The 26087-nt window shown below is 34.9% G+C and overlaps 1 protein-coding gene across 6 annotated transcripts in view; it reads left to right on the plus strand.

The window, feature by feature from the left end:
- LOC116426667 (uncharacterized) overlaps window positions 1-25902 on the plus strand; it is a 28928-nt gene extending 3026 nt beyond the window's left edge. Inside the window, exons 3-6 of one of the 6 annotated variants that reach the window (XM_076370000.1) lie at window positions 5864-5901; window positions 11712-11749; window positions 12364-13878; window positions 13948-25902. In XM_076370000.1, coding sequence (XP_076226115.1) covers window positions 12615-13878; window positions 13948-23372 — 10689 coding nt within the window. In that variant the 5' untranslated portion in view covers window positions 5864-5901; window positions 11712-11749; window positions 12364-12614 and the 3' untranslated portion in view covers window positions 23373-25902. Of the gene's footprint in view, window positions 1-5850; window positions 5902-11711; window positions 11750-12363 lie in introns of all 6 variants that reach the window. The other 5 variants (XM_076369998.1, XM_076369995.1, XM_076369997.1 and 2 more) reach the window with 5 other exon arrangements.
- Window positions 25903-26087: the final 185 nt, after the last annotated feature.

The raw sequence follows: 26087 nt of genomic DNA on the forward strand, positions 1-26087 counted from the left end.
AATATAGAGGAGAGGTGAAGTCCCTCTAAAAAACTAGGCACGTCAATTTCGTAGAAACTGGTGTTAACACCGTAGTTTGTGTTTCAAACAGTTCAAACGTTATATCTGTGTTTTTTCGTTCGCCGCTATGTATTTATAGAATGAACATATAAACGGCTGCCTTATGCTGATGCATACGTTATTTTGGAGGTGCACGTATAAGCAGAGATTATTGTATATATCGTACTTATTGTTCGTAACAGCAGTAATTTTTTGCAATTTTTTCCGAAAGTATGGATGAACAGAGGTTATATGTATATGTGGGGAAAGGGAAAACATATAGTAGCGTTAAATTTTAAACGTTAGAATATATTTCGCTGCGAGGACACTCTTTTTCGAGCGCTAATCGAAGTAGTATCCCGTACGAGAGTTTCAACAAAAATGCCGTCGTTTTTTGAAGAATCTGTCGGTTCCTATGGGCAACCCGATTCCGTTGTTCCTCCAGTGGCTACGGGAAAAATCCGTGCGTTGTCTCGAAAACATCGGTTCTGGTCGCCGTCTCCAGCATAGGTTTTATAGGTTTTTATAGCATAGGTTTTTTAGGCACACACCTGCATTCTGTATAGTAAATACACTAAGGTAAAAATTTAGCAGTAGAAATAGTGTAACTTTATGGTATTTCGTCTATACTAACTTAGAACTGTAAGTTTTAAGATTAAAAGCCTACTACTACTAACAAGTTACTTCACATCAATTTTCTTGATGTGCTTTTCCGACTTAAGTATAATATAACCCGTCTGAAAAATTAGCAAATATCATATCTTACTCTATATTTACTGGGAAATGAATACACCTATAGAGCCATACTATCTTTCCCGGTGATGAAATCGCTTATCCTATCCTTATCGTTATGACGTGTCTTTTCAATCTTCACTATTAAATTAACACTAGATATGCTCATATCTATGTTTCCTTTGGATATACCCAGTAACTCTAGTGACGGGCAATAGCTTTCTTTCTTTTCATAAAAGTCGCAAGTTGGTCTGTTAATTTCTGGGCCTGATCCATGAAAAAAGATATTAACCGTTCGAGTCCTACGGATTTTTGTAAAAACCCGATCGAAAAGTGCTAAGTGGCGCGATCGCGCTTCTTCTATTTCAATTCAGAAATTGAATTACGCTTTTCTATTTTTACATAAAACAATTCTAAATGGTGCAATGGTGAAATGAAAATAAATAATTAGAAGAAAAATAAGTAAATAAATTCAATTTGATAACGGAGAAGCGCGATTGTGCCGGTTCGCACTCAAGCGGTTAATCAACAGCTTTCTGCAGACGTCCCAGACTGAAACTATCATCTTTATTTGTGTGAACTATATTAGTCATGTTGTACCTCTTTATTAATTTTATAGCTGTCAATACAGTCATATTTACTTAATAGTTTCAATACTCTGTACTGTAGTTAAAATACACGTATGCTATTGAGAAGAAGGTTTTCTAGATAATAATCAAAAGATTATAGTCTATGCTTAGGAAATCAAACAAAGACATTCGGAAAAGAAAAACGACAGTAGGAACGTTTAGTTTCGCTTTTAAATAACATAAACTAGAGTTTTTCTTTAGAAATACGATGAACTTTTGAAATCAAACTTTCAGGAAAATATATGTTTCTGTAGTGTCACAGAATTTTTAGTTGTGTACTTTCTTCAAAAATGAAAAATAGTATGTGTATTTGTGAGAATATATTGCGTAAACATAGGGTTATACAAATAAAAACGAGAAATTGTTACAACAAAGCCAATAGTTCGTATACAAATACGGCTACAGTAGTAGCTGATCTTACGATGTAGCAAAATTATTATAAACAAAAGTTCAGACGAGACATTCGGTAGACTACATAAGTAGTGGGTGAAACAAGTAAAATTAGTTAAATTCAAACGAAAGTGCTTATTTTATAAAGTCAAATAGTAAATAAAAGAACGTTTCCTAATTTTACTCTTGAAGACTTTATTTACCGACATATAAAAATTTTATCTCTTATATCTTTTTAAAGAATAACATATATATAGTATATCGGTGGTAGGTTTACTATTAGATGATATTTGAAAATGTGGATCTTTAGTAAAAAGAGAATTAGGAAAACAATAATATATTTAATAAGATAAAGGAAACAATACGGACAACACGTAAAATACAACACACGACTCACGCACCAAAAATGTTCTACTCCGCTGTCGCTCACCAAAATGTGTCCATGCACGCATTTCCACTCGCTTTTATCACACACCCCCATTCGCTCTGTCTTTCTCACCCTTGCACCCTTCTCACTCGCATCTTTCGTCCATGGTCAAAACTCACGCAGTCACGTACACACTTTTCTCACGGTTCAGTCGCTCAGTTCCAGACACTCTTCCTCGCATTCTTTCAGCCACTCGAAATTGTCTAAACGCAGTCACCCTATTTCCCAAACATCCCGGCGCCGGCCCGTCGCAATATGACCTGGTCGCCCTTACGCACGCACGACAAACCATTCATCCTACAATAAATATTCTCGATACTACACTCGGCCATTCCTGACCGAACATCTGTCCTCAGATGTTTCATTGTCACTTTCTCCTTCGCTTTCGGATGACACTTCACTATCACCATCAACCCACGGCTTCATGTAATCCGCTGCAGTGGACGTCATCTGGGGACCCTCGTGTTCTCCGACCTTGTGTACCGCGTACCGATGGTTCCGCAGGACCTTAGTCACGCAGTATGGCCCGAGAAACTTCCCATAAAGTTTCAGCCCTGGAGCTACCTGCGTTCTCTTAATGGCTACTAAGTCTCCTTCTTTATATAACTTTGCCTTTTTTCGTCTTCGGTTATATGCTTTCTTATTTTGTTGCTGTACCTCCGCAATTTTTTCTTTAGCCTGAGCCCTTATATCGTTACGCTGTTCCTGAAACATGGTGGTCCACTCATTTTCGATCATTTCCTGGATTTGCGGATCTTCGCGCATCCGTATGTGCGTCCCGAACAACAAATGAAAAGGTGTGGTTTTCGTGCTTCTACTGGGTGTGGCATTTAAATATTTTTGAGCGTCATCTAGGTACTTGTACCACTGTTCTGCTCTTGGTGCTGCTAATTTACTCAATAATGGGATAAGCGTCCTATTCATTCTCTCTATCTGGCCATTCGCTCGCGGAACTCCTGTGGTCGTTAATACATGCATAATTCCCTCCTCTTTACAATAGTCTTCGAACGCGCTAGACGTGAATCCTGTGCCCCTGTCCGAAACTATCCTCCTAGGATTTCCGAAAATTGCAGCCTGCTTCTTTAAACGACTAATTATTTCCATTGAATTTGTAGTCTTCGTCGCATATAACCATATGAATTTCGAAAACGCGTCAACAACAGCAAAAATGTGTCGGTAATTCTTCGCAGTGGACGGCAACGGTCCCAGATGGTCAACATGGAAAATACACATCCCTTCTCTATACAATTCAAAAAGCCTTTTTGCTTCCATTGTTTACACTTCGCCAAAATACAATCAACGCAGTTTTGTAGCACTTTGTCCACCTTTTCCCGCAAGTTTCGGAACCGATAATCCCTTTTTAATCTGGTCTCGGTTTTTTCCGACGCAAAATGCCCGTTCTCGTGGGCCCGCTTAATTACCTGAGTCGGCATCGACTTAGATACCGCAAGGCTTATGTTTCCCTCAGACTCTGACTGTTCAAATATCTTTTTAATACCACGATCCTTTCGCTTCGCTTTCCGTAGCCTACCGTTTCTATTATTTTCGTTTTTACCCACCAATATACACGATGACAGAGAATTACAATTCAAAGCGTTCACATAATCATTGGGTTTAACGTCTTCAACTTCTTTCTCAACTAAAGGGGTGATGGTTACCTTTAAGCTATCTACTTTTGAAATTGCTTTAACATCGCTAACAATTTTCTCGTTTTTAATCTGTATTAACCCACTAGTTTCTAAGCTCTCTTCAGTTTTGACAGGCGTGCTCGGTATCAAGAAAGAAACTTCACTCGATAAATCTGTGCAATTCCCCCTAGTAACCGCGGCATCACAAAAATCGAACGAGATAGTCCCTAATTCCTTACTACTATTGTCCTCGGCTGTTTGACCGGCGTTGTTTGATAAATTCTTCGAAGGTTCCGTAATCGCGACATTAGAATCGTTCACAGGAGATAAAAATTCGGCCAACGCACTCTTCGCGTTGTTAACTTCATGATTATCAATAATATGTTGTATTGACTCTTCGTGCTCAAGTATTTGAGCCTGCGATAAGTCCATACTCTTGACATTTAAAACACTTGGTACCTTTGCTCTTGGTTGGACAATTCGAACTCAGATGGTTCCGATCTCCGCACAGGAAACAGCGACGCACAACCTCCTGGACGACCGCACGACTGGACCGTGTCTCCGCTGGCTTCCTCTTCGTCTTTGTATTCTCCTTCATCGTCTCGTACAGCGTGCATTTCTCCTTTAGCTCCTTGATGCTTCTGGCTCCATACAGAATCATTTTGTTCACCTCCTCGTCGTGGATTCCATCAACTATATACTTGATGACTGCCACAGCCGACATATCCGCTCGTTTCGCGATGTCAAACATCTGGTAAATGTACTCATGGTATGTTTCACTCGGTTTCTTGCTGCGACGGGACAATTCTTTATGGATTTTGTATGCATCGACACTTTCTGTAAATTCGGACTTCAATGCCTTCCTCAACGCAATCCAACTTTTGCCGCACTTCTCGTAGTTCACAAACAACTTGGCTGAACCACGCAGAAGCCGCTTTGCGTATACCACCTTCTGCACATCCGTCCATTCGCACACATCAGCCATATCTTCGAACTCTTCCACCCAGCAACGAACGTTTACCCCATCATCACCACTGAACGTACTCATCGACTCTTCGACATCTCGAAAAGTTAACAGATGTGAACTGCTGTGGAGTCTCATACGACCTCGAACATCTCGCTCTTCTTCCACCTCGCTTTCTGATTCCTCTTCCGCCTCATCTTCTCCATGCTCAAACTCTAACATGAAGGCTGCCCTCAACCTGTCTTGCAACTCTTTTTTGTTGCCCGTTCTTTTCAGCTTACGCCTTCCCAGTTCTTCCTTCAATTCGGTGAGCCTCATGGAGTATATCTTCTCCAACTTTTCGCTGGTCTTCTGTCCGTTAACTACTTCAACAATGGTATTGTTTCCTTCTTCACTCATTTTCAACGCAATTTTCAACACAGGTCAACACAAATCAACACGAATCAACACTTTTCCTATTTTCTTAATTACTGTGATTCCACAATTTCTTGATCTCACGATCCCGGCTGAGCCCCCAATTTTATAGTATATCGGTGGTAGGTTTACTATTAGATGATATTTGAAAATGTGGATCTTTAGTAAAAAGAGAATTAGGAAAACAATAATATATTTAATAAGATAAAGGAAACAATACGGACAACACGTAAAATACAACACACGACTCACGCACCAAAAATGTTCTACTCCGCTGTCGCTCACCAAAATGTGTCCATGCACGCATTTCCACTCGCTTTTATCACACACCCCCATTCGCTCTGTCTTTCTCACCCTTGCACCCTTCTCACTCGCATCTTTCGTCCATGGTCAAAACTCACGCAGTCACGTACACACTTTTCTCACGGTTCAGTCGCTCAGTTCCAGACACTCTTCCTCGCATTCTTTCAGCCACTCGAAATTGTCTAAACGCAGTCACCCTATTTCCCAAACATCCCGGCGCCGGCCCGTCGCAATATGACCTGGTCGCCCTTACGCACGCACGACAAACCATTCATCCTACAATAAATATTCTCGATACTACATATATTAAATTAATAATATTAGTAATTCTGTATAGGAGGTGTCATGTACGCAGGGAAGTCTAATAATCCGCAGGTAAGTCGGAAATCTTTGTCTTCTTCAATTCAATCCTCTGATGAGGTGTACTATGATGCTAGTGATAACTTAAGTATAGATTTTGTCAGTAAAAAGATCAAACCTAGTTCCTCAAAGATTAAGAGACCTGTATCTTATGAAAGTGATTCTGACTTAGAGTCTGTTCCTACTGTGTCACATTTTAAGCAGCATACTTGGAAATGCAGTCAATCTGCAAGAGCTAATCAAAGTAGCTTTAATGAATGGAAGGGAATAAAAAGTTTATTGGGTAAGAATGGGGAATATCTAGAGGGAAAATGGCAAAACAATCAGTTAATAGAAGTATTTTCATTTCAATTTACTCATCCAGATGGTAATAGGACAGTTTATGCCAGGAAGCAAAGCGTAGGTTATTTATTCACCTTCGATGAAGAGGATTTTATTGCAAGAGTGTGCTTTAATGACCTTGAAGGACTGAGTTTTGCTAAACGTTTTACTGTAGATGTGAAAAGAAGTATTTTAAAAAAACTTATGGTAACTGAAATTATAAAAGACAAATTGTTAAGTGATAGAAATACTGCTTATGAGCAATTTAAACAATTTTTACAAAATAGAAGCAGTAAAACTGTAGATAATATTGAGTATGCAGAAGATTTTTTCCAACTTTTTAGAAAATTAGAAGAATGGAAAAAGTTTTCTAATAATACATTGATATTAGAGAGAATAGCTAATAATAAGAATATTTCACACGAGACAAACAGTAGAAATCGACGATTGCTTGATAGAGAAATAGCTCTGGATGTAAGAAAGAAAAATTTTTTAAAAGTTGATCAATTGTATACAATGGATTTACTAGCAGAATTACGGAAAATCTGTAAAGAAACTGTAAATAATCACAGAAATACCTTGCAGGACCAATATTATGGGTCTATTTTTGTAATGGCTCCATCTGTTATGGTAGATTATTTATCTGATTTGCATGATGGCTTGATATTTTATATCAGTAGTAAAGATATGCAGTTGTTTATAGATCTCCTTGATATGATGAGAGAACAACCTTTTCTGAACCTTGTAGGTGATGCGTGGGATGCTTTATTTACAAGATGTTCACAAGTAAGTTCCTCTCTGAAAAATTTTGCCCCTCTCACTCATCCAAATTATTTCTATCTTTGTAAGAGCTTTCAGGAGATAATTTTAGAGATTAGTGGTAAAACAGATATTTCTGTTAATGATTTGCTTAAAAAAAATAAACAAGGAAAATGGAGCTTGATAAAATCTATAAATTGGCCATTACCGTCCCCTCTATATCGCTCCCTTGAGCAACAATATTATTTTATTTTTAAACTGATGAGGCATTTTGAGCCTGGTTATTATTCTGACGAAAAAAAATTTAAGTATGAATTCAAATTGTTACAAGGTTCTAATGATAAAACATCGTGGCAGCATATCACGAGCTGGCCTGCTAGCAGTAATAAGTCTTTAGATAAACCTGAGGAGCGTTTAATATGGATATATGTTCTTGACAATGCCATTGCTCAGCTATTTCCTAAAAAATCACAAAAGTGTCTTGAATTATTTAAGCCTTTGCTAGAATGTTATATGAGTTTCATTCAAGAGGCAAAAGATGCTCATTATGAGTCATTTCGAGTAGCAACACACAATGTTGTAAGATTTGTAGCACAAACAAGTCCTTATCTTTCAAAGGGTGTATCACAAACTATTTTAACAAAACAAATAGAATCTTTCAAGAGGGTATTTTTAGATAAACAATTTGATGATTTTAGAGACTTGGTAGATGTGTATAATGAATATTGGAAGAAGACAGAATTTATTTTAGACAAATTTTCTAATAAATTTCCTTATGGGAAGTTCAAACAAGACATGGAAGAAATACGTAAAAAATTACTTAATATTACAAGTACTGTACTTGATAAAAAATCAAAATCGCAAAGTTTAATTAACTGTTCCAGAGTTTTTAATGAATTCCTAGAAGATTTAAATGCTGTAGAATTCATTTGGTTTGTTAAAGAAAATAATTACTTTACTGGAGTAGAGTTAGTCAATACACAGAAAAAGTCATACAAAGTTTTAGATCCAGAAAATTTCATAAAAAAACACAACAGTATCCCTAATCATTACCTTATTGAAATCATTCAAGATCTATTAAATGGTGTAAGTAATTTACTCGGGCAAAACAAATGGACGGTTGACGATAATTTAAATGCAGCAAGTGAATTACTTTCAGCAATTAAGAAGTCTTTTCTTTATCTAACTGAGCAACCTGATTACTTATCCTTCGATACATTTAAAGAAGAAAGCACCAAGCCGTTTATTTGTGTAATAGAGAATAGTAACTCTTATAGGGATTTTAAAAAACGAATTAACATCATAGGAGAATCTTTTTGGTATTTAAGAAAACAAGATGAGATTGATATAGAAGAAGCTTTAAAGCTATATAGAAAAGAAAACAACAATAGCACAATAAAGACGGAAGAAATATTAGAAAATTGCTATAACAGATACTTAAAGAAGTTTACTTTTTACATAGAACAGACCCTCGGCAAATATTATCTAGATAAGATCAAATTTATTACTGAACAAGTAAAGAAGCAATCTGAAACAATTAAAATCCATAATTGGGATCTAGAATTCAAGAGAGAGACTTTACCTGATCTTCTAGCTGGGCTAGCTGCTGTGTGGTCCATACAAGCATCAGAGGATATTGTAAGTACGGGAAAAAGCTTAAAGCCACATTGTATTCAAATATTGTGTATTCTGCGATTATTGAGCGTTGATGAGGACTCTAAAGGTGTTGATAAGCACCTCGCACAAGTCTTAACAGGACAAGGAAAATCACTTGTATTAGGGTTGCTATCTTCATTGTTGGCATTGATGGGTCATAAGGTACGGATTGTTTGTTACAACGAGTACTTAACAACTCGAGATCAACAAGATTTTGATGACTTTTTTGAACAGTTTTGTATTCACAATAAAATAACGTATGGCACATTTGAAGAAATGGCCAATGAAATATTGCGACCTGAAGTAAATGGCAAGAAGCGAGGGTTGCGAGAACTAGTTGAAGGTCGTATTTTAAATCACAATGTCGAACAAAGTGGGCAGATAAAGAAAAAAGATATCAGTAATACTATTTTGCTAATAGATGAAGTAGATGTTTTCTTTTCTGATCAATTCTACGGAAATACATATGGTGCATGTACCACGATACGTATTCCAGCATTAGCTAGTATTCAGGAAAAAATATGGGAAATGGCCGACAAAAGTTATGAAAAAAGTACTATTTTAAATAAGATAGAAGACTTTATTACTGAAAAGATAGGAAAAAGAGATCAAGATTTTAAAGAATTTAATAAATTCAGATTTAAACCTGGAAGATACTATCTTTTGAAAGCAGAAGATAAGGTGATCATTAAAAAAGAATATAATAATCAATCTTTTTACAGAGAACATCTTGACACAATGATTGACAATGCAATACAAGTTGCAAAAGGAAATGATAAAGATTGGTATATTAATAAATTTAAAATTAATGATGATGGATTCATAAGCTATAGAAAGAATAATGGAATTTATTCTATTCACAGTTACAGTGATTACTACAACACGTTTAATTATTTTAGATTAAAGAAAAAAGACTTTAATCGTGAAAATTATGGTTATTTCAATATATACTGTGGAAACGTGTCTTATGCAAAATTGCCTGAGCAATACCCTCTTATCTTAGGAGTGACTGGTACTTTAAGTATGCTGAATGCCCATGAAAGGAAAGCGATAAAAGAATCTTATAGCATTAATAAAAATTCTATAATGCCATCTTTTTTTGGTCATTCTAATTTACAATTTGATAAAAACAACGACTTTATGTGTCAAGACTCAGAGGAAGAATGGCTCAATAAAATTTATAGTCGTGCAAACTCTAAGATTGGCTCAGGGCAATCAGTGTTAATATTTTTCGATAGAGATGTTGAAATAGACAAATTTAAAGAGAAATTTTTCAGTAAATTTGATCGCTTGCACATATTAACAGAAAACACGAGGAAGCCAATTAAAGAGAAGTATATTGATGAAGCAGGAATTACGAAAACAGTAACACTAGCAACGAGGGGTATGGGTCGTGGAGTTGATTTTAAGTCCAGTATGGTTGTGGAAAAGAATGGTGGAATACATGTTATACAGACATTCTTTTCCCTTGATATAAAAGAAGAAACGCAGATTAAGGGTAGGACTGCGCGTAAGGATAATACGGGTAGTTATGAGCTGATACTCTGCAAAAAACATTTGATAAATGCTGAATTTCCAGAAGAAAGTACTGCAAATTATGAAAGCTTGAGTAAATCCAGAGAAATAATGGTAAAAAATAAAGGTTTAAGCAATGATGAGAGAATTATAGAATCAGAAAGTAATCATAAAACAACGATGGATTTTCTTGAATCTTTTTTTACAAAAAAAGGAACTAACTAATATAGACCAGCCATCTGTAGAACAAGCAATAAGTAGACAGCAAAATAACTAAAATAGGTTTAATATTCAAGCAAGTAGCAGTAGAAAACACACAGGATCTTTACGTGATGTTGAGCAAATTATTGAATACTTAAATTCTTTAGAAAATTTGGTAGGAAATGAGCATTGGCTAGCAAGCATGGCAAAAGAATTAATCGTTTGAGTGCTGAAAAATTTTCTTGGGTATATGCTAAAAATGCGGAATGAAATGCGTAGTTTTGTTATTTGGAACAATAATAAAAACAGTAATAGTTTATGCTAATTAGGTGTACATTGTATAAAAAGTTGTTTCTACCAATAAATATATTTTTTATTCTCATTCATTACAATAGTATTTTCCATTACCATTTTTTACTGCATTCGACACACTGCCGCAAGTTTCACTCGGACAACTTGTCCAACAGAAACTTTTTACTTGTAGGCTGCGTTCCTTGAATATTTTTCATTGCCGACCATACCTTCTCTATAGCATCAGTAATGGTCGAAGTAAATTGAATCCTAATTTTTTACTAGAGATAATCGTCGCTTCAAGTCTTTTCTGAAATTCAAAAACTGATCGACATAGCGATTCGTTTCTATGACCACTGTAGTGAACAACGAAACCGAAAAAGATATATTGAAATATTCAATTGGTTTCGCATCAGAAGCAAGGATATGTTTTGGACCGGATACCTCAGGAAAATTATTCGAGTCATTCCCAAGGCACCGGGGGCATTTTCAGTAAATTCATCATGACTGCTATCACTAATGATTCATGATCTCTTGCAAAGGATGATAATGTCACTTTCGGAGTCATGACTAAATACTTCAAATAAGTCAAGATTTGACACTGTGCTTTTGGTAATTTAAAACAGTTATCTCAAAAAAAAAAAGAAAAATAATATTTAATTTTTATATTATTGAAGATCACAATTGATACGAACGCAACTACTATCAATGAATGCAAAAATGATACTAACAAGCAGCGGCACGATGCCTCTCCTCCACATTTTTGGAACAACACAAGAAAAGCGTGGTCGCGCTCATCCGCACACAAACGATTAAATAATCAGTATTAAGAGCTAAGGAAAGATACAAGAGAAAATGCTAATTCCTGGTTTTATTCACAATATTGTGAGTGTTTAATTTATTACTATTATAACCTTGCATGCTATGATAATTATGAATTGTTTAGTAAATAAAAGAACATTTCCTAATTCTATTCTGGAAGACCATAAGGAAAATAATTACCAACATATAAACATTTTTTCTCTTGTGTCTTTTCAAAGAATAGCACATATTAAATTAATAATATTGGTAATCCTTTATAGGGGATGTTGTGCATACAAGAAATTCTAATAGTCAGCTGGTAAGTTAGAAATTATTGTCTTCTTCAATTTATTTCTTTGTCTACAAAAGAATGTGGCTCTAATATAGAGCAGCCATCTGTAGAGCAAACAGTAAGTAGGTAACGAAATAAGTACAATATGTGTAACATTCAAGCAAGCAGCAGTAGAAAAAGCACAAGTTCCTTACGTGATCTTGAGCAAGCTATTGAATACTTAAACTCTTTAGGAAGTTGGATAGGAAATGAGCATTGGCTAGCAAGCATAGCAAAAAAATTAAATAAACAGTATAAGGAGCTAAGAGCAGACATAAGAAAAAATGTTAATTCTTGGTCTCATTCACAATATTGTGAGCGTTTAGCTTATCACTATTATAACCTTGCATGCTATTATAATGATGAATTGTTTAAGAAACATAAAGTTGACTTGGAAAGCGTAAGGGAGTATTTAGAAAAGTGTTTAGAAAAACTTGCTGAAGTTTCTGAAGAAGATTATTCGAATAAGATAAAAAAATTAAAGAATGACACTGAAAAATATTTAGCAGAAATAAGTGAAATATACAAGCAGCAGAACAATCTGCTAACAAAATATAGCAATTCTAATATAGAAAAGTATACAAAGTTATGTATTGTTTTAGGTAATATAAATCAGGTTTCTTTGCAACAATTGTCTGATGAGAATCGGAAACATTTAGAACAGCAGATTCAAAATATTCAGCTGTTAAGGGTTGTTAATGCGTTAGAAGAAGCAATTACCGTACCAAAATATAAAAATACTTTCATTACTGCAGAACAAGCTAATTATTTAGGTCAGGCATATCAATTAGCTGGCCAATCTTCATTGAGTGTGCGGTATGAGAGAACTGCCGCGAACCTCGTTAAAAAATGTATGAACCCAGAAGTAAAAGAGTATAGCAATGAAAAACAGCGCATAAAAGCCATTATTATTGGAGAAATTAAAGAGTACAAAAATAATTTAGTTCGAGTAAAAGGTTATATAGAAGAAAAATTTCATAAACCTCTTAGCTTTGTCGACGATGCTTATATTGAACGAAAGTATATGAAATATTGTTCAGAATTTTGGATACAGGAAATAATAGATTTCTTAAAAAGATCGACTGATAGTAAAAGCTGCATTTTTAGTCAAGAAATTTTTAGCTCATTAGATAGTATCGAAAGCTTAAGCAATATTCCTAATTTCTTTAAACAACTAGAGTATTATAAGCTTTTAATAGAACATTATCCATTGGTAAGTAAGAAGAATGAAAAAATTCTCATAAGTCGATTTAAGAAAGAGTATTTGGAACAAACGGCTGCCTACACTGATTATGCTGAAAAAGAATTACTATTTCTGGAAACTTTTCTTGATTTTTTAAGTATCTCTACAAATCTTCAGTCAATTATTGCTGAACTCGAATTAGAAGATTTTTGTTGTGGTAAATTATCGTTTCATGAATTTCTCAAAAAAATTGTTGATCTTGATGTAAGCACCTATGGTGCAAATCTAGCAGCTTTGCAAGAAGTAGCAAAATGTCTACAGCAGGAAAATGACCTATTTTTAATAGATAAATTTAAGGAAGTGATAGGTGCTTATCTGAAGCCAGTTCGAATACAAGAAAGAAAAACAGATGATCGATTAGTTATCGAAGTAAGAGGAAAGAATGTTGTTGTCAGTGAAATTTTATGGCGGCTAGAAAATAATCTTTCAAAAAATTCCAATGTAGAAGAAGTACGGTTTGTTGGTGCTGATGTCATACATATTGATTCAAACCTTAAAAGTGAAGTTTGGCACGGAAGAAATATAGCTGTTCTAACAAAAGCGATAAAAGTCCATGATAAAGTAACTTGGAATGTATCTGGAGAAGATAACAATCATAGTTATTCTAGTAATGCAGGTACTGGGAAGGATAGTCACGGTAAGCAAGGAAAAGATGGTTATCCTGGAGAAAGTGGAGGCAATGTCTTGATTCTGGTAGAAAAAATAGAAAATCCGGAAAATTTTACCATTATTTCAAATGGTGGAAAGGGCAGTAAAGGTCAAGATGGTGGAAATGGAAAGGATGGCAAGGACGGAGAAAGTATTACGAAGGAAGAATTTAAGGAAAAATTTCCTCCTATCGCTGATTTTGGTTCAGGAAGTATATGGAGAGGAGGTACAATAAAAAAGATTCTAAACAACATTACAAATGATTTATTAAGAGTAAAAACTGTGTGGTACACAGGGGCTAATACTGCAACAATTGAAGGAATTATTATAGACATTGAAGATATAGAAAGTTCTAATGCAACGACATGTAAAATTGTAGGTGACAGTGGTAATCTTCCATTATTAAGGTCTTTTGAACAGAATTTTTTTATAGAAACAGTTACAAGAAGAGGATGTGAGATCACCTTTTCTTTTGAGTATGGAGATATTTGGAGACGTACAGTTCGTCAAGCTTTTTTTCTCTATAAAGGGTCATTAGGGCAACCTGGAGGACATGGTGGAGAATATGGATTGGGTGGTCATGGAGGATATGCTGGCGATATAATAGTGAGAAATTTAAAAAATAGCGATCAGAAATTTGGTATTATGAAATGTACCAAACAAGGCGAAAAAGGAGAAAATGGACGAGGAGGTCTATACGGTAGGCATGGGAGAAATGGTTGGGATATGGGCTATTTGGATTACCAGTGCTGGAAGAAACCTAAGTTTCGTTATGAAGGACAATATATAGTAGAATATTATGATCAGGACAACAACCCAAGTGATCGAGTATGGTGTCCATATAAAAACAAATATGCTGGAATCGTAGTTCCTAATATTGAGCAACAAAAGCAACAAGAATATGAAAGAAAGAAGAACACTAGACAAAATATTGACCGGGAGAACCATGCACAAGCTGTAAGGAAAAGAAACATTTTGCAAGGCAGTGTGTTGGCTAGTTATTCTCATAATTTGAGTTCTATAGAAAAAAGTACATTACAGGATTTGCGATTGGATTTAGAAAATATTAAACAACGTGCTTTACAAACAAATATTGAAAATCAAGAACAACAAAAGGACCAGACCATGGAATTAGAAATTAAACGCCATATTAGTTTTGTTCACCAAGATAAAAATGAGCCCTGTAATGATGCTATACCGAGTGCCGACTATAAAGATACTACTAATATTGATAATTTGATTGATAAGTTGAAAGGTGAACCACAATTATTGGACAATTGGCTACAATTAAGGGGCATAGAACTGATCCGCTCTGAACTTAATGATTTATTTTCCAATTTTGAAACAGTAAAACAGAAGTCCCTTGAAGAACAAGGCCCACGGAGTGGTATAGAAAATAAATTAAAAGATATAGAACAGCTTTTGATCGATAAGTATAGACTTGCTACGTTGCAGGAAATTGCAAAGCAGTTATCACCTTATCAAGAAGTCACAGATAATGTAGAATTAACAACCGAAACGGCGGTAAGATATCTTGTCGAAGAAAAAGAAAAAGATAACAACATTTTCCATCCTATTTTAGAAACTCTAAATCAATATCTTTACGAAAATAGTAAAAAGCAACGTGAGAAGATCTCTAAATTTTGCGAAGAAGAGTTACAGAACACCAATGAAACCCGTGAAATCCTGACACGCTCGTTAGAAACGTTTATCTTCGAAGTAGGAAAATCGGAGGAAGCACATTTATGTGTTAAAAAGTACTATGACGAGTATAAAGAATATTTAAATGAAGAGAAACAGAGTTTAAATATATCCTGTGATCAAGATGTTCTAAAAGAGTACTATAAATACATTCAAGAAAAAGGATCACTATCAAAAAGCTACAGGGAATTATTGGCGTACGTTTTTAATATTAATATTAGATTATATACTGAGGATCAAGATAACGGATTATCCCTGCAAGAAAATCACAATTCCCTGTCTAAAAAAACTATTCATGTGTTATATAAAGCTGACGAATTAATACAATTAAATATCAATAAAAATTATTTAAGACTGGAAAAAGAACGTAAAAAGAAAGATAATCTTTACGCAAAGATTCTTATAGAAATTGAGTCACTTAAACAAAAACAAAAGTTTGACGATTATTTAAAGAATAAAGCCTTTTTAGCTGATGGCGTAATTTCAGAAAATAAGCAATATTTTGAAGAAGAAGATATAAAAAAGATCATAGAAAACTTTAACTGGGACGGTAAGCAACAACAGTTAAAGACACGGCTAGAAAAAATTACATTTCAATATATTGGTCAGCAAGGAATTTTGCATAATATATTGAAGCGTTTTTCTAGTGACGGAAAACATGTGTCTTATCAAGAATTATGCTATATAATAAATTCAATTTTAATTTTTAGTATTGAAGGCAGGAAAGAACAGAATACTTTTTCTTGGATTGTTGCTGCACATTCTCAACGAAATTGGATAGACGAGTTGATATTACTGCAGATCGAAAATCACTTCAAAAAACAGTTAGAAGAAAAATCTAAATGGCGAGATTACTTATCGAAAATAGTTAATAAAGATGTTTTACTGTTATTTGGTGTAAAATTAGAACAAGGTGGCTCTATTTCTATTCAATGTATTGAAGACACTTTATATCTATTGAGTAACATTCCGAAGGAAACAGTTAATCTAGAAGGCCTAGAATTATCCGAGTGGCCTTATGTACTCAAAGAAAAATATTGGTTATATAAGCTGTTACCACTAACAAATTGGCAGAAAAGTGAAAAGTTACCAACGGCTTCTTATTATCTTTTATCTATAGAGAATACATTTGGCACGGATTTAGTAGAGAAATTACTCGGAGCACTAAACGAAAAAGAACAAAAATTATCTCCTGATGTGCTTACTAACATTATATTTAACTTTTATGATGAAAAATGGAACTTGAGCGAGGAAGAATTAGAGACTTTGCCCAATTGTACCATTAGTAAATGGACACAAAAAATGCAGCAGAAATTTATTGGTGACAAGAGAGAACGAGATATAACGCAACTAGTCACGCTAATTAAAGGTAACGGTAATACCTCAAAGGGAATTGTTGATGATTTATTAAAGATTGCGAATTCGATCAAAAGTATTTGTGATGAAAACTATGTGGTCGGTGGAAAATCGGTAAGCAATTTTACAGAAATTAATATTGAACATTGGGCGAAAGAATTTCGAAGTAATAGTGTCAATAAAGGAAAGCAGGATATTGAAAAGGAAATGCTTGCTATAATAGATAGAGCGATAGAGTTAAAAAGAGGATTTAAGCTACGCGATACACAAAGATTAACTGTATTAACATTACTGACAAATGACCATAATACCTTAGCACAAGTGTCTACTGGAGAGGGAAAATCTTTAATTGTAGTAGCAGCATCGCTTATGAAAGCACTCCATGGAGAGAAAGTAGATATTATAACTAGCTCTCCTGTACTTGCGAAACGCGATGCTGAGGTCAATAAAGATATCTATAACATGTTCGGTATTAATGTATCGCATAACTGTAGTGAAGATATTGAAACAAGAAAGGAAGTGTACTCAACCAACCAGATCATATATGGTGATCTATCTAATTTTCAACGTGATTATCTATTGGATAGATTTTATGGGAAAAATATTTTAGGAAATCATAATTTTGTAAATGTAATCGTTGATGAAGTGGACAGCATGTTGCTCGATAAGGGTAATAATATGTTGTACTTATCTCACGATCTTGCAGGCTTGGATAAGCTAGAATCCGTTTACATTTATATTTGGCAGTGGATTAATAGACCAGCTACAGACTACAAAGAAATTTCCTATGCTTTTGACGTTAAAGCAATTAAAGAAGCAGTGCTAAACGATTTGTATGGATCGGTGACAAAAGAAGATATTGGAAAACTTGGATCTAAATTAAGTGAGCAGCATAAAAGTATTATATGGGAACGTTTGTTTACAGCTAAGATATTGGACAGTCAGGGTAAATTATTAAAAGAAAATATCGACGATGAGAAGCTCAATGAAATTCTTTTACCTGAATTCTCTAGTTATAAAAATCGACTCAGCCACCTTTTAAACGAGTGTATTGAAAGAGAAAGATTTATACGTGTTCCTAACTATCTCAGATCTTTTGTTGAAAAGCACTTGGAATCCTGGATTAATAATGCCATAACAGCGTTCTTTATGAATGCAGGACAGGATTATGTAGTGGATGTAGATAGAACTGGAACTAGCCCAGATCGTAATCCTAATATTACAATTCTTGATAGAGATACAGGAACGGATCAAACGAATTCTCAATGGGATGAAGCATTGCACCAATTTTTACAACTCAAACATGGATGTAAATTATCTTTGCAAAGCTTAAAAGCTGTTTTTACCTCTAATATTTCTTTTTTTAAATTGTACAGTAACTTATATGGATTAACAGGCACTTTAGGATCAAAGAGAGAAAGGGATTTATTGCGAAAAATACATAATGTAGACTTTGTGACTATTCCTACAGCTAAACCTAAGCAATTCCAAGAGGGCAAACCTATTCTTTGTACTAGCAAAAAGGAATGGATAAATCAAATATGTAACGAGATGAGAAAACTCGTTGAAAAAGAGGAACGGTCTGTTTTAATTATCTGTGAAACAGTGAATGATGTAGAAGTTTTACACGAAGCTTTTGGGAGAAAAAATGAAAAACATGTCCATACCTATATACGTGATTACGAGGAACTCGATATTATTCAGGGTGACAAAAGGCTGGAACAGGGACAGATTATTATTGCAACGAACTTAGCCGGTCGTGGTACTGACATAAAAATTACAGACGGATTGAGGACAGCAGGAGGGTTGCATGTTTGCTTAACTTATTTACCTAACAACATTCGAATAGAACAGCAAGCGTTCGGACGAGCAGCCAGAAGTGGAGATAACGGTTCCGGTCAATTAATCATTATGGATTTAAAAGGACAAGAATATAGTAATTCAAGGGTATTAGATTTAAAGAAAGAGCGCGATGCGGAAGAATTACGTCGTATATCAGATATTACAGCCTACTATGAAACTCAAATTACTATCGAGGAAGACTGTTTTAAAGCATTCAAAGAGCAATACGAACAATTGAAAAATGATCTTGATGATAAAACTGTACCTACTGAAGTTAAAGAAATTCTATTGCACAGCTGTTTAGATAAATGGGCTTTCTGGTTAGACGAAAATGGTAAATGTATAAAGAATTTGACAGACGAGCAAAGCAAAAGGAATTTTAAGAGCCTGCTGAATAAATTTATCTCGCAATTTAAAAATTCAGATATTCGGAATAGCGAAAAGTGGTTATCTTTCGTTGAAGGGAATCCAGTTCAAATGGTTAAACTTGGAAAGTATCTCTCTCAAAATGAGAAGCATACAAATGCTCTTGAAAATGCCATTGAGCTATATTATAAAGTGATTAAAAATGAACCATATTTTTCTGAAGCGGCGCATTATTATAAAGCGTTTGCACTCGCAAAAAAAATTGATTGGGAACAAAGGCCTATGGAAGGAGAAAATAAGCAAACCTTAAAAGAATTCAAGGAAGAATTGCGAAAAGCTGCAAGGCTTTTTGATGTACATAGTAAATTTGCTATGAATGCTGCGGGTATTATCGGTAAAATTAAGAAAAATAATACTGACAGTATTATTCAAATCGATGCTTACGAAGAACAAAAAAAGAACGTAGCTAACCTTTACTATACGTTTTCACGATCTATAGATGATATTTTTGGCCACATTATTACTCCACAATCTTTTGTTAATTATGATATTAACGATGAGTTGGCTGGGAATCTATATAAAGATCTTCTTGAAAATGGAATACTAAAAAAGCCTAAAGTAAGAAAGAACATTTCCGAAGAAAAGCTAAAAACAATTAGTTCTGGTTACGGAGTATCGGTTGAAACATTGAAAAATTTTCTTTCTGGACATCAGGAAATTAATGAAAAAGAGTTTCGAAAAGCGTTAAAGAAAGCGGTACCATTACCTAGTAGAGAAGAATTTTGGAAATTACTCATTCAAGAAGGAGTCTTAAGTAAAGAAGTTAAATATGTTGTAGTGGACAATGAAAGATTGAAAGAAATTGATCTTCTACTAATGGACTTTCTAATCGAAAAAGTAGATAAAAAAGAGTTGAAGAAGCAATCTCTAGAACACAACAATAAACAAATTCTTTTAAATGTAGAATGGATTTCGCAACAAAAAAATAGTGACAATATCTTTAAAAAAGATGACTTCATAAAGATTGTAGGCGAGGACAAATATAAAATACTAAAAGAGAAAAGGGTATTTTCATTTAACAAGAAGGCGAATATAAATCCGAGTAAAATCGAATCTGCGGTTTTCTCTTGTTATGACTCTATTACTATAGAAGACTTCATTAATCAAGCAAATATTACTAAAAGTGAAGCTGAGAAAATTTTAGTAGAGCTTGTTGAACAAAAAGTTCTTATGAAAAAGGATAACTCAGAAAATAGTGCTTACAGATTAAAGATCAAATTTGATCAAATAAGGCAAGTTCAGCTTATTTCCTGTCCAGTTTATGAGAATGCTGTAAGAGGATTATTGTCTGTATGCTTTACCTACAGAATATTCCTTCAAAAAATTGTGAAACAGCTAGAAGAAAAAGAATTTCCTATCCGTTTGCAATTAACGATCAAACCACATCAAAAGTTAGTTCTGGAGTTACTGGAACAGAAGATTATCAGGCCTACTACGGTGACAACTGAAAATGAAAACTTAGAAGAAAAATTGAAGAATATTTATAGTCAAACAATGACTAAACATAACTTTAAACTTATGCTTTCTCAAGATAAGCTTATTCCAGAAGAGTATACAGAAAAGCTTTTCAATTGTTTGATTCAGAAAGAGTGGCTTGTCCAATGCAATCCAATACAATCTGTACAATACGAAGGAATTGGGATTATTAACAAGGAAAATATTGAAAATCTTGCCGAATCTTTAATGGGAGATATTCTTTATCGTATTAATAGACCCGACAAAAGACAAATATCTCTGAACTTTTCTCCCGATGGAAGCCATGAAAATGTACTGATCAAGTCGCAAAGTATTGATAAAACAGTGAAAAAAGTCTTAGATAACCGATTACATCTAACGAAAAAAGATACAATTAATAATATTGTCAGCACTTTGAAAAGATCAAGAAGTTTATTAAAAGCTTTAAAAGTTCCTGCTAGTAAACTAAAATCTCTCACCGAATTTTATGATAAAAGTAAAGCTGCAAATATAGAAGAAATGCGCGTATTTTTTCTTAACGGATTAGATCAACTTTTACAATTAGAAGAGGAGAAATGGACAAAAGAAATGCTTTTCAACACTGCGGGAGTAATTGCTATTGGGATAATCCAAATAGCTATAGGTGCTGCAATAGAGTTGTATGCAGTGGGTGCTATGACTCATGTTGGTAATGCGTTTATTAATGAGGGTGTAAATGATCTCATCTTTGCTGCAGGTGCTTTAAAATCAGGTTATTTTAGCTGGGAAGATTATAGACGGCATAAGCTTGAAAGTTTAATGATTACAGCCACTACTGTTGGTGTAGGAGCTTACCTTTCAAAAGGCACTAAGTTATCACGTTACGGTCATAAACTAGCGGGGCCTAACTTTGAATATGGTATGAAAATAGCAGAAATGTCTGGAAATCGGCTGATTGAAACTGTTGGTTGGAAAGTAGTATTGAAGGAAGTTGCAAAGCGTATTGCGCTAAAAGCAGGAAAAGATATAGTAGATGGATTAATTAATGCAGGAGTTCATACAATTGTTGGAAATAACTTTCAAGTATTGTGTGAAAACATAGCCTCTGACATTTTATCAAACATTGAGCAAGAGGTGGAAAAACATAACATTTCTATAAGCTTGGAAAGAGCTTATAAGACATTAGGAGAAGAAGGTGCAAGGAAAATGGTGAATGATTTAACCAATAATGTTCTTGCTGAACAAAATTGTGCAGAAAAGTTCTTGCCTATAGCTAACAAGATAGCTAGCGGCGTAAGTCAAGGAATTGCAGAAGCTGTTGGAAAAGGAAGCGAAATAAGTAGTATGTTAACATTGTCTACTCATATTATCAGTCAGGGAATAATATGGTCAGAACGCGGTATTCATATTGCTAATATAAGAACAATTACTGGTAACTTGTTAGATAACTTAGACAAGAAAATAAGAGAAAAATTAGATAATATGCAAGGACAACATGCAGAACAGGGCTCACTAAATCAAGAGCAAGAAGGTTATGAGGAGTTCAAAAAACAAATGATTTATCAATGGAAGTCACTGCTTCGTGAAAAAGCTGGACGAGTTGTATCACAGTATGTTGTAACTCCTATCCTTAAAAAAATAGCTAATGATCTGGTTCAATATGTTGGAAAAAAGATGCAAGAAGCATACCAGTCTTACAAAGAAAGTGGATACCTTGAACGTTTTAAAGAACTGAAACAAGAATATCAGGAAGAGTTACAAAGTAGACAGCGCCATGGCAATAGACTTACAGTAGAAGATGATATTACAAAAAAATATCATAAAAATTTGAGACAGCTGATGATTAAAACTAATAATCCTGACTTACTCGCAGATATAGTCCGAGAAAACGTTCCAATGAACATGACATGTGTTGATGCGTGTACTCAAGTACTACATAAGATACTAAAGGAGCCATTAACAATTATTGTTGAAGGAGATAATGGTATAAGACAAAAATTTTCCTCTGCATCAGATGAAGCGGAAGGGAGAATTATTAAACTCGCGCTTCAAAATAATCATTTTCAGCTTTATGGAAGTGGTGCATCGGAAAGTAATAGTGTTGGCAATTCAAAAAATAATTGTTTATATGAAGCTTTAGCAGAAGCTATACCTCAGATCAGAAATGTGATGACACAAGAAAGGTTCAGAGATCGGGTAGCTAATTGTATTCAACATGATAAAGGAATACGGTATCATATTCAGCAAGGCTGGCATCAACTTCCTATATCTCTTGGTGCATTTGGTGGTGCAACTGAAAGAAAGAAAACAGAGCTAGCACATGATTTTGAATCATCATCCTTTGATAATGAAGGCGACTACAATCAGTATCGGTATAGGGTCCGTAATATCTCTAACCATTTTCAAGCCCGCTTTTATCGTTATCTTCGCCTTGGTGGATTTATACAAAAGATTTCCAATGAAACAAAAGTAACTAGATGTGAAGTAGTAAAACCTGGAAAAAGTAGACATCAAGATCAGCATAGTAATAGAGGACCAGAAATTCATGCATCTCATCCAGTCAGACTTGGAGAGATTAATCCCGAGATAGAACAATTTGAGACTTTGCGTAAGAAACTCGCTAATTTTCTGGGTCATACACAAAATGTTCCAAAGTGGGCAAATGTGTGGCACGGTATAGGTGGAGATATGGACAGATATCAAGAAGACAATCTAAAAATATTAAACGGAATAGATTTTGATCGAAGTCGACCTACCAGGGTCGATGTAATAAGACTGAAAAAGATGAAGGACTCTTTTCTAGCCATACTAGACATGGAAATTAATAAAGACGGGCTTGGTGAAACAGAGAAAATGGCACTCATAAATACAAGAACAGCTATAACTAAAACTACAATTCAGTCAATGTATGAATACGGAAAAGCAGGTTTATCGGGTGAAATCATGAATCCGTATCGATAGGCAACTACTTGCTATTGAATTTTAACGAATATTACAAGGTTAATCGGGTGTTATTTTCTCTACTGTTCTCTACATTTTTATTACGGAAAATTCAAATTCTAAATTAGAAGAAAATAGAGAAGCAAATCTTAGGTCTGCAAAGAAGATTGGTAGAGATTGTTTCGTGTCTTTATGTTTAACATTGTACGGTAATTTTGAGGTTTCATGTCCCAATGCTTTTATTTCTTCGGCAATTTCCTTCGGCTCTGTCGTTGGGTGTAAATTTATGATTACCACTCTGAATGGTTTGTCCTCTTGTTCGGATCACAGTATATTCGTAAACACGTCTTAACTGCTCGATTGTCAGAACGGAACTGACGAAGAAAACTAAAATACAGAAATTACAAGATCCAAAGACACCAAAAACGGGATGTAAATCTTATATACTTTACTTTTAATCAAGGATTCTATTTCTTCGTATATACATAGGGTAATTTATCCGTTAAAGAATGTCAATTCTCATCAGACTGATAATGCTTTGCCAGTAATTTTACTACAGTTGACCCGACAAGTTTAATTCCTAAAGAAGTTAACATTTTTCAACTGTTATGGTTCATCTACTCTTGATAGAATCCGGTAAATTAGATATAAATCTTTCTCCTCATCTGTTTAGCACGCTTAAGTTGAATTTTTTTAGTTTTTCTTCCAAAGCGAAAATGTTGGATATTTCCCTTATTAAACCGAAATCATAAAAGAACTTAAGGTGCTTATCGGCAAGACCAGTAATATCAAGACCTTTCTCGGAAACAAAATATTTTAACTTTTCTACTTGCTATGATTTTTCAACAATATTGACATGGAGAACATTCAATAATATTTAACAATAACAAAAAATTTATTCTTGTAACGAGGACACCATCGATATTTATTGAAACTACATAATTGAGTAACTAGAGCAAAATTGACCTGTGCGACCAACTTGTACTAATATTTACTCTATTTCAGTTTTTTCATGAGCTGCAGGAAATCTATGAGCTATGGATCCTCTTAGTGCGCTGTTGGTATTTCCTAATTTATCGTGCAATTTCAGTCATTAACCCTATAAACTATGCTATTGATATCATAGCCTAAATTATGACGATTACTACAGAGTTGATTATAGAACTATAACATGGCGTCTATACTGTTTGCTAAAAATTTATATCAATTAACACAGAACTCTAATTCTTTTAATTTGTTTAATACTTCAAGCTGGGTCATTTCTGTTTTGCCGATCGAAGAATAGGTGAAATATTTCAGCAGCTTATCAGCAGCAACTTCTGGATACAATTGTCTTAACTATTTGAGTCCCACCGGTTTTCGTGAAGCCCACTCGAAAAATACCAAGCGGCGTGATCGCGCTTCTTTCGTTTCAATTCAGAAACTGAATGACGCTTTCCTATTTTTACAAAATCAAATTTTAAATAGCATAATCGTTACATTTCTCCAGTTCTAAACGTGTAATAACAAAAATAAGAATGAATAATTAGGAGGAAACCAAATAAAGCTTCATCTGATTCTACGAACCGGTAGACTGACATTTTTAGGCAATGTAACGGAGAAGCGCGATCGCGCCGCTTGAGACTTACACGATTAATAAACGTCTTAATAAACCGATATAATATCGGTTCTGAAGAACCGAAACCGAAACCAATATAGCTCAGAACCAATATATTGAATATCAATTATGATTTATTTCGGTTCTTCATAACTGTTGCAAAAATCGAAACGGATATCATAACTGTTTTCAATCCGTGCGCCGAGTAAAGCCCTACCTCCCGAGCGTACCAGTCTTGGTGTTCCGTCCTGTACCGAACACCGTAAGTAGAAATTCTCGTAATTTAGTTTATAACATGAACGGGATAGACAGTTTATTTTAGTGTTTATTCTTCGTCAATGTTTTAGAGTCTTAGTTTCTACAACCGGCAGTTGTCCGTCACGGTAGTAAAGTTTATCTTGGTTTTTTGAAATTCCATACTATGGCGTTAGATTTTCATTTCATCCGTCAATTTCATTTCATAACCGAACAGATCATAAACTCGGCTTTTCCGAAGGGTCGGCTAAAATATGTACACGACGACACTTCCAGGCAAGAGCCGACCTGAAGGAAATTTTCGCAACCCATCGAAACTTCGAAAATGCCCCCATACTCGTACTTTGCCCTCACCCCGCTCGGAAAGGGGCTGCTTAAAGGGCGTTAGCTAGGTTTTAAGAAATGGCAAACATGCATTGATTGGACAGACAAGAAGACTCAGCATACTCGACACGATACGAGCTGTCGTATGCTGAGGATGACGAGGAGATAGATAGTGGGCCAGTCAGCTTTCACCACATAGTGTGATAGTCACCTAAGATACAGTCCACTTAATACACATACGACAGGACTTCATCCAACGAAGTTCCACGCGTCGTTTAATTGTAGCTAAAATAATTTTCGACACTATGGCGCACAAACACTTGGATTGCGCCGAGCGCGTTTAGGCTTAAGGACCCAATGTTTATAAGCCCTCCTGTTTAGTCTAAGTGCACACGAAGGGGCGCTTCACCTGGCCTGGAAAAACTCTTCCTTCACCCCTTTGGGATCATCAAAAGGATAGACTGCCCCTTACGGGACGCGACTCATTTACACGTTCTGTCCGATAATACCTGGCAAGACGGAATATTACCGTCCAGAAACGTTATCAGCGAGCACCACGG

This window comes from Nomia melanderi, chromosome 8, assembly GCF_051020985.1.
Source record: "Nomia melanderi isolate GNS246 chromosome 8, iyNomMela1, whole genome shotgun sequence".
Lineage (NCBI taxonomy): Eukaryota > Metazoa > Arthropoda > Insecta > Hymenoptera > Halictidae > Nomia > Nomia melanderi.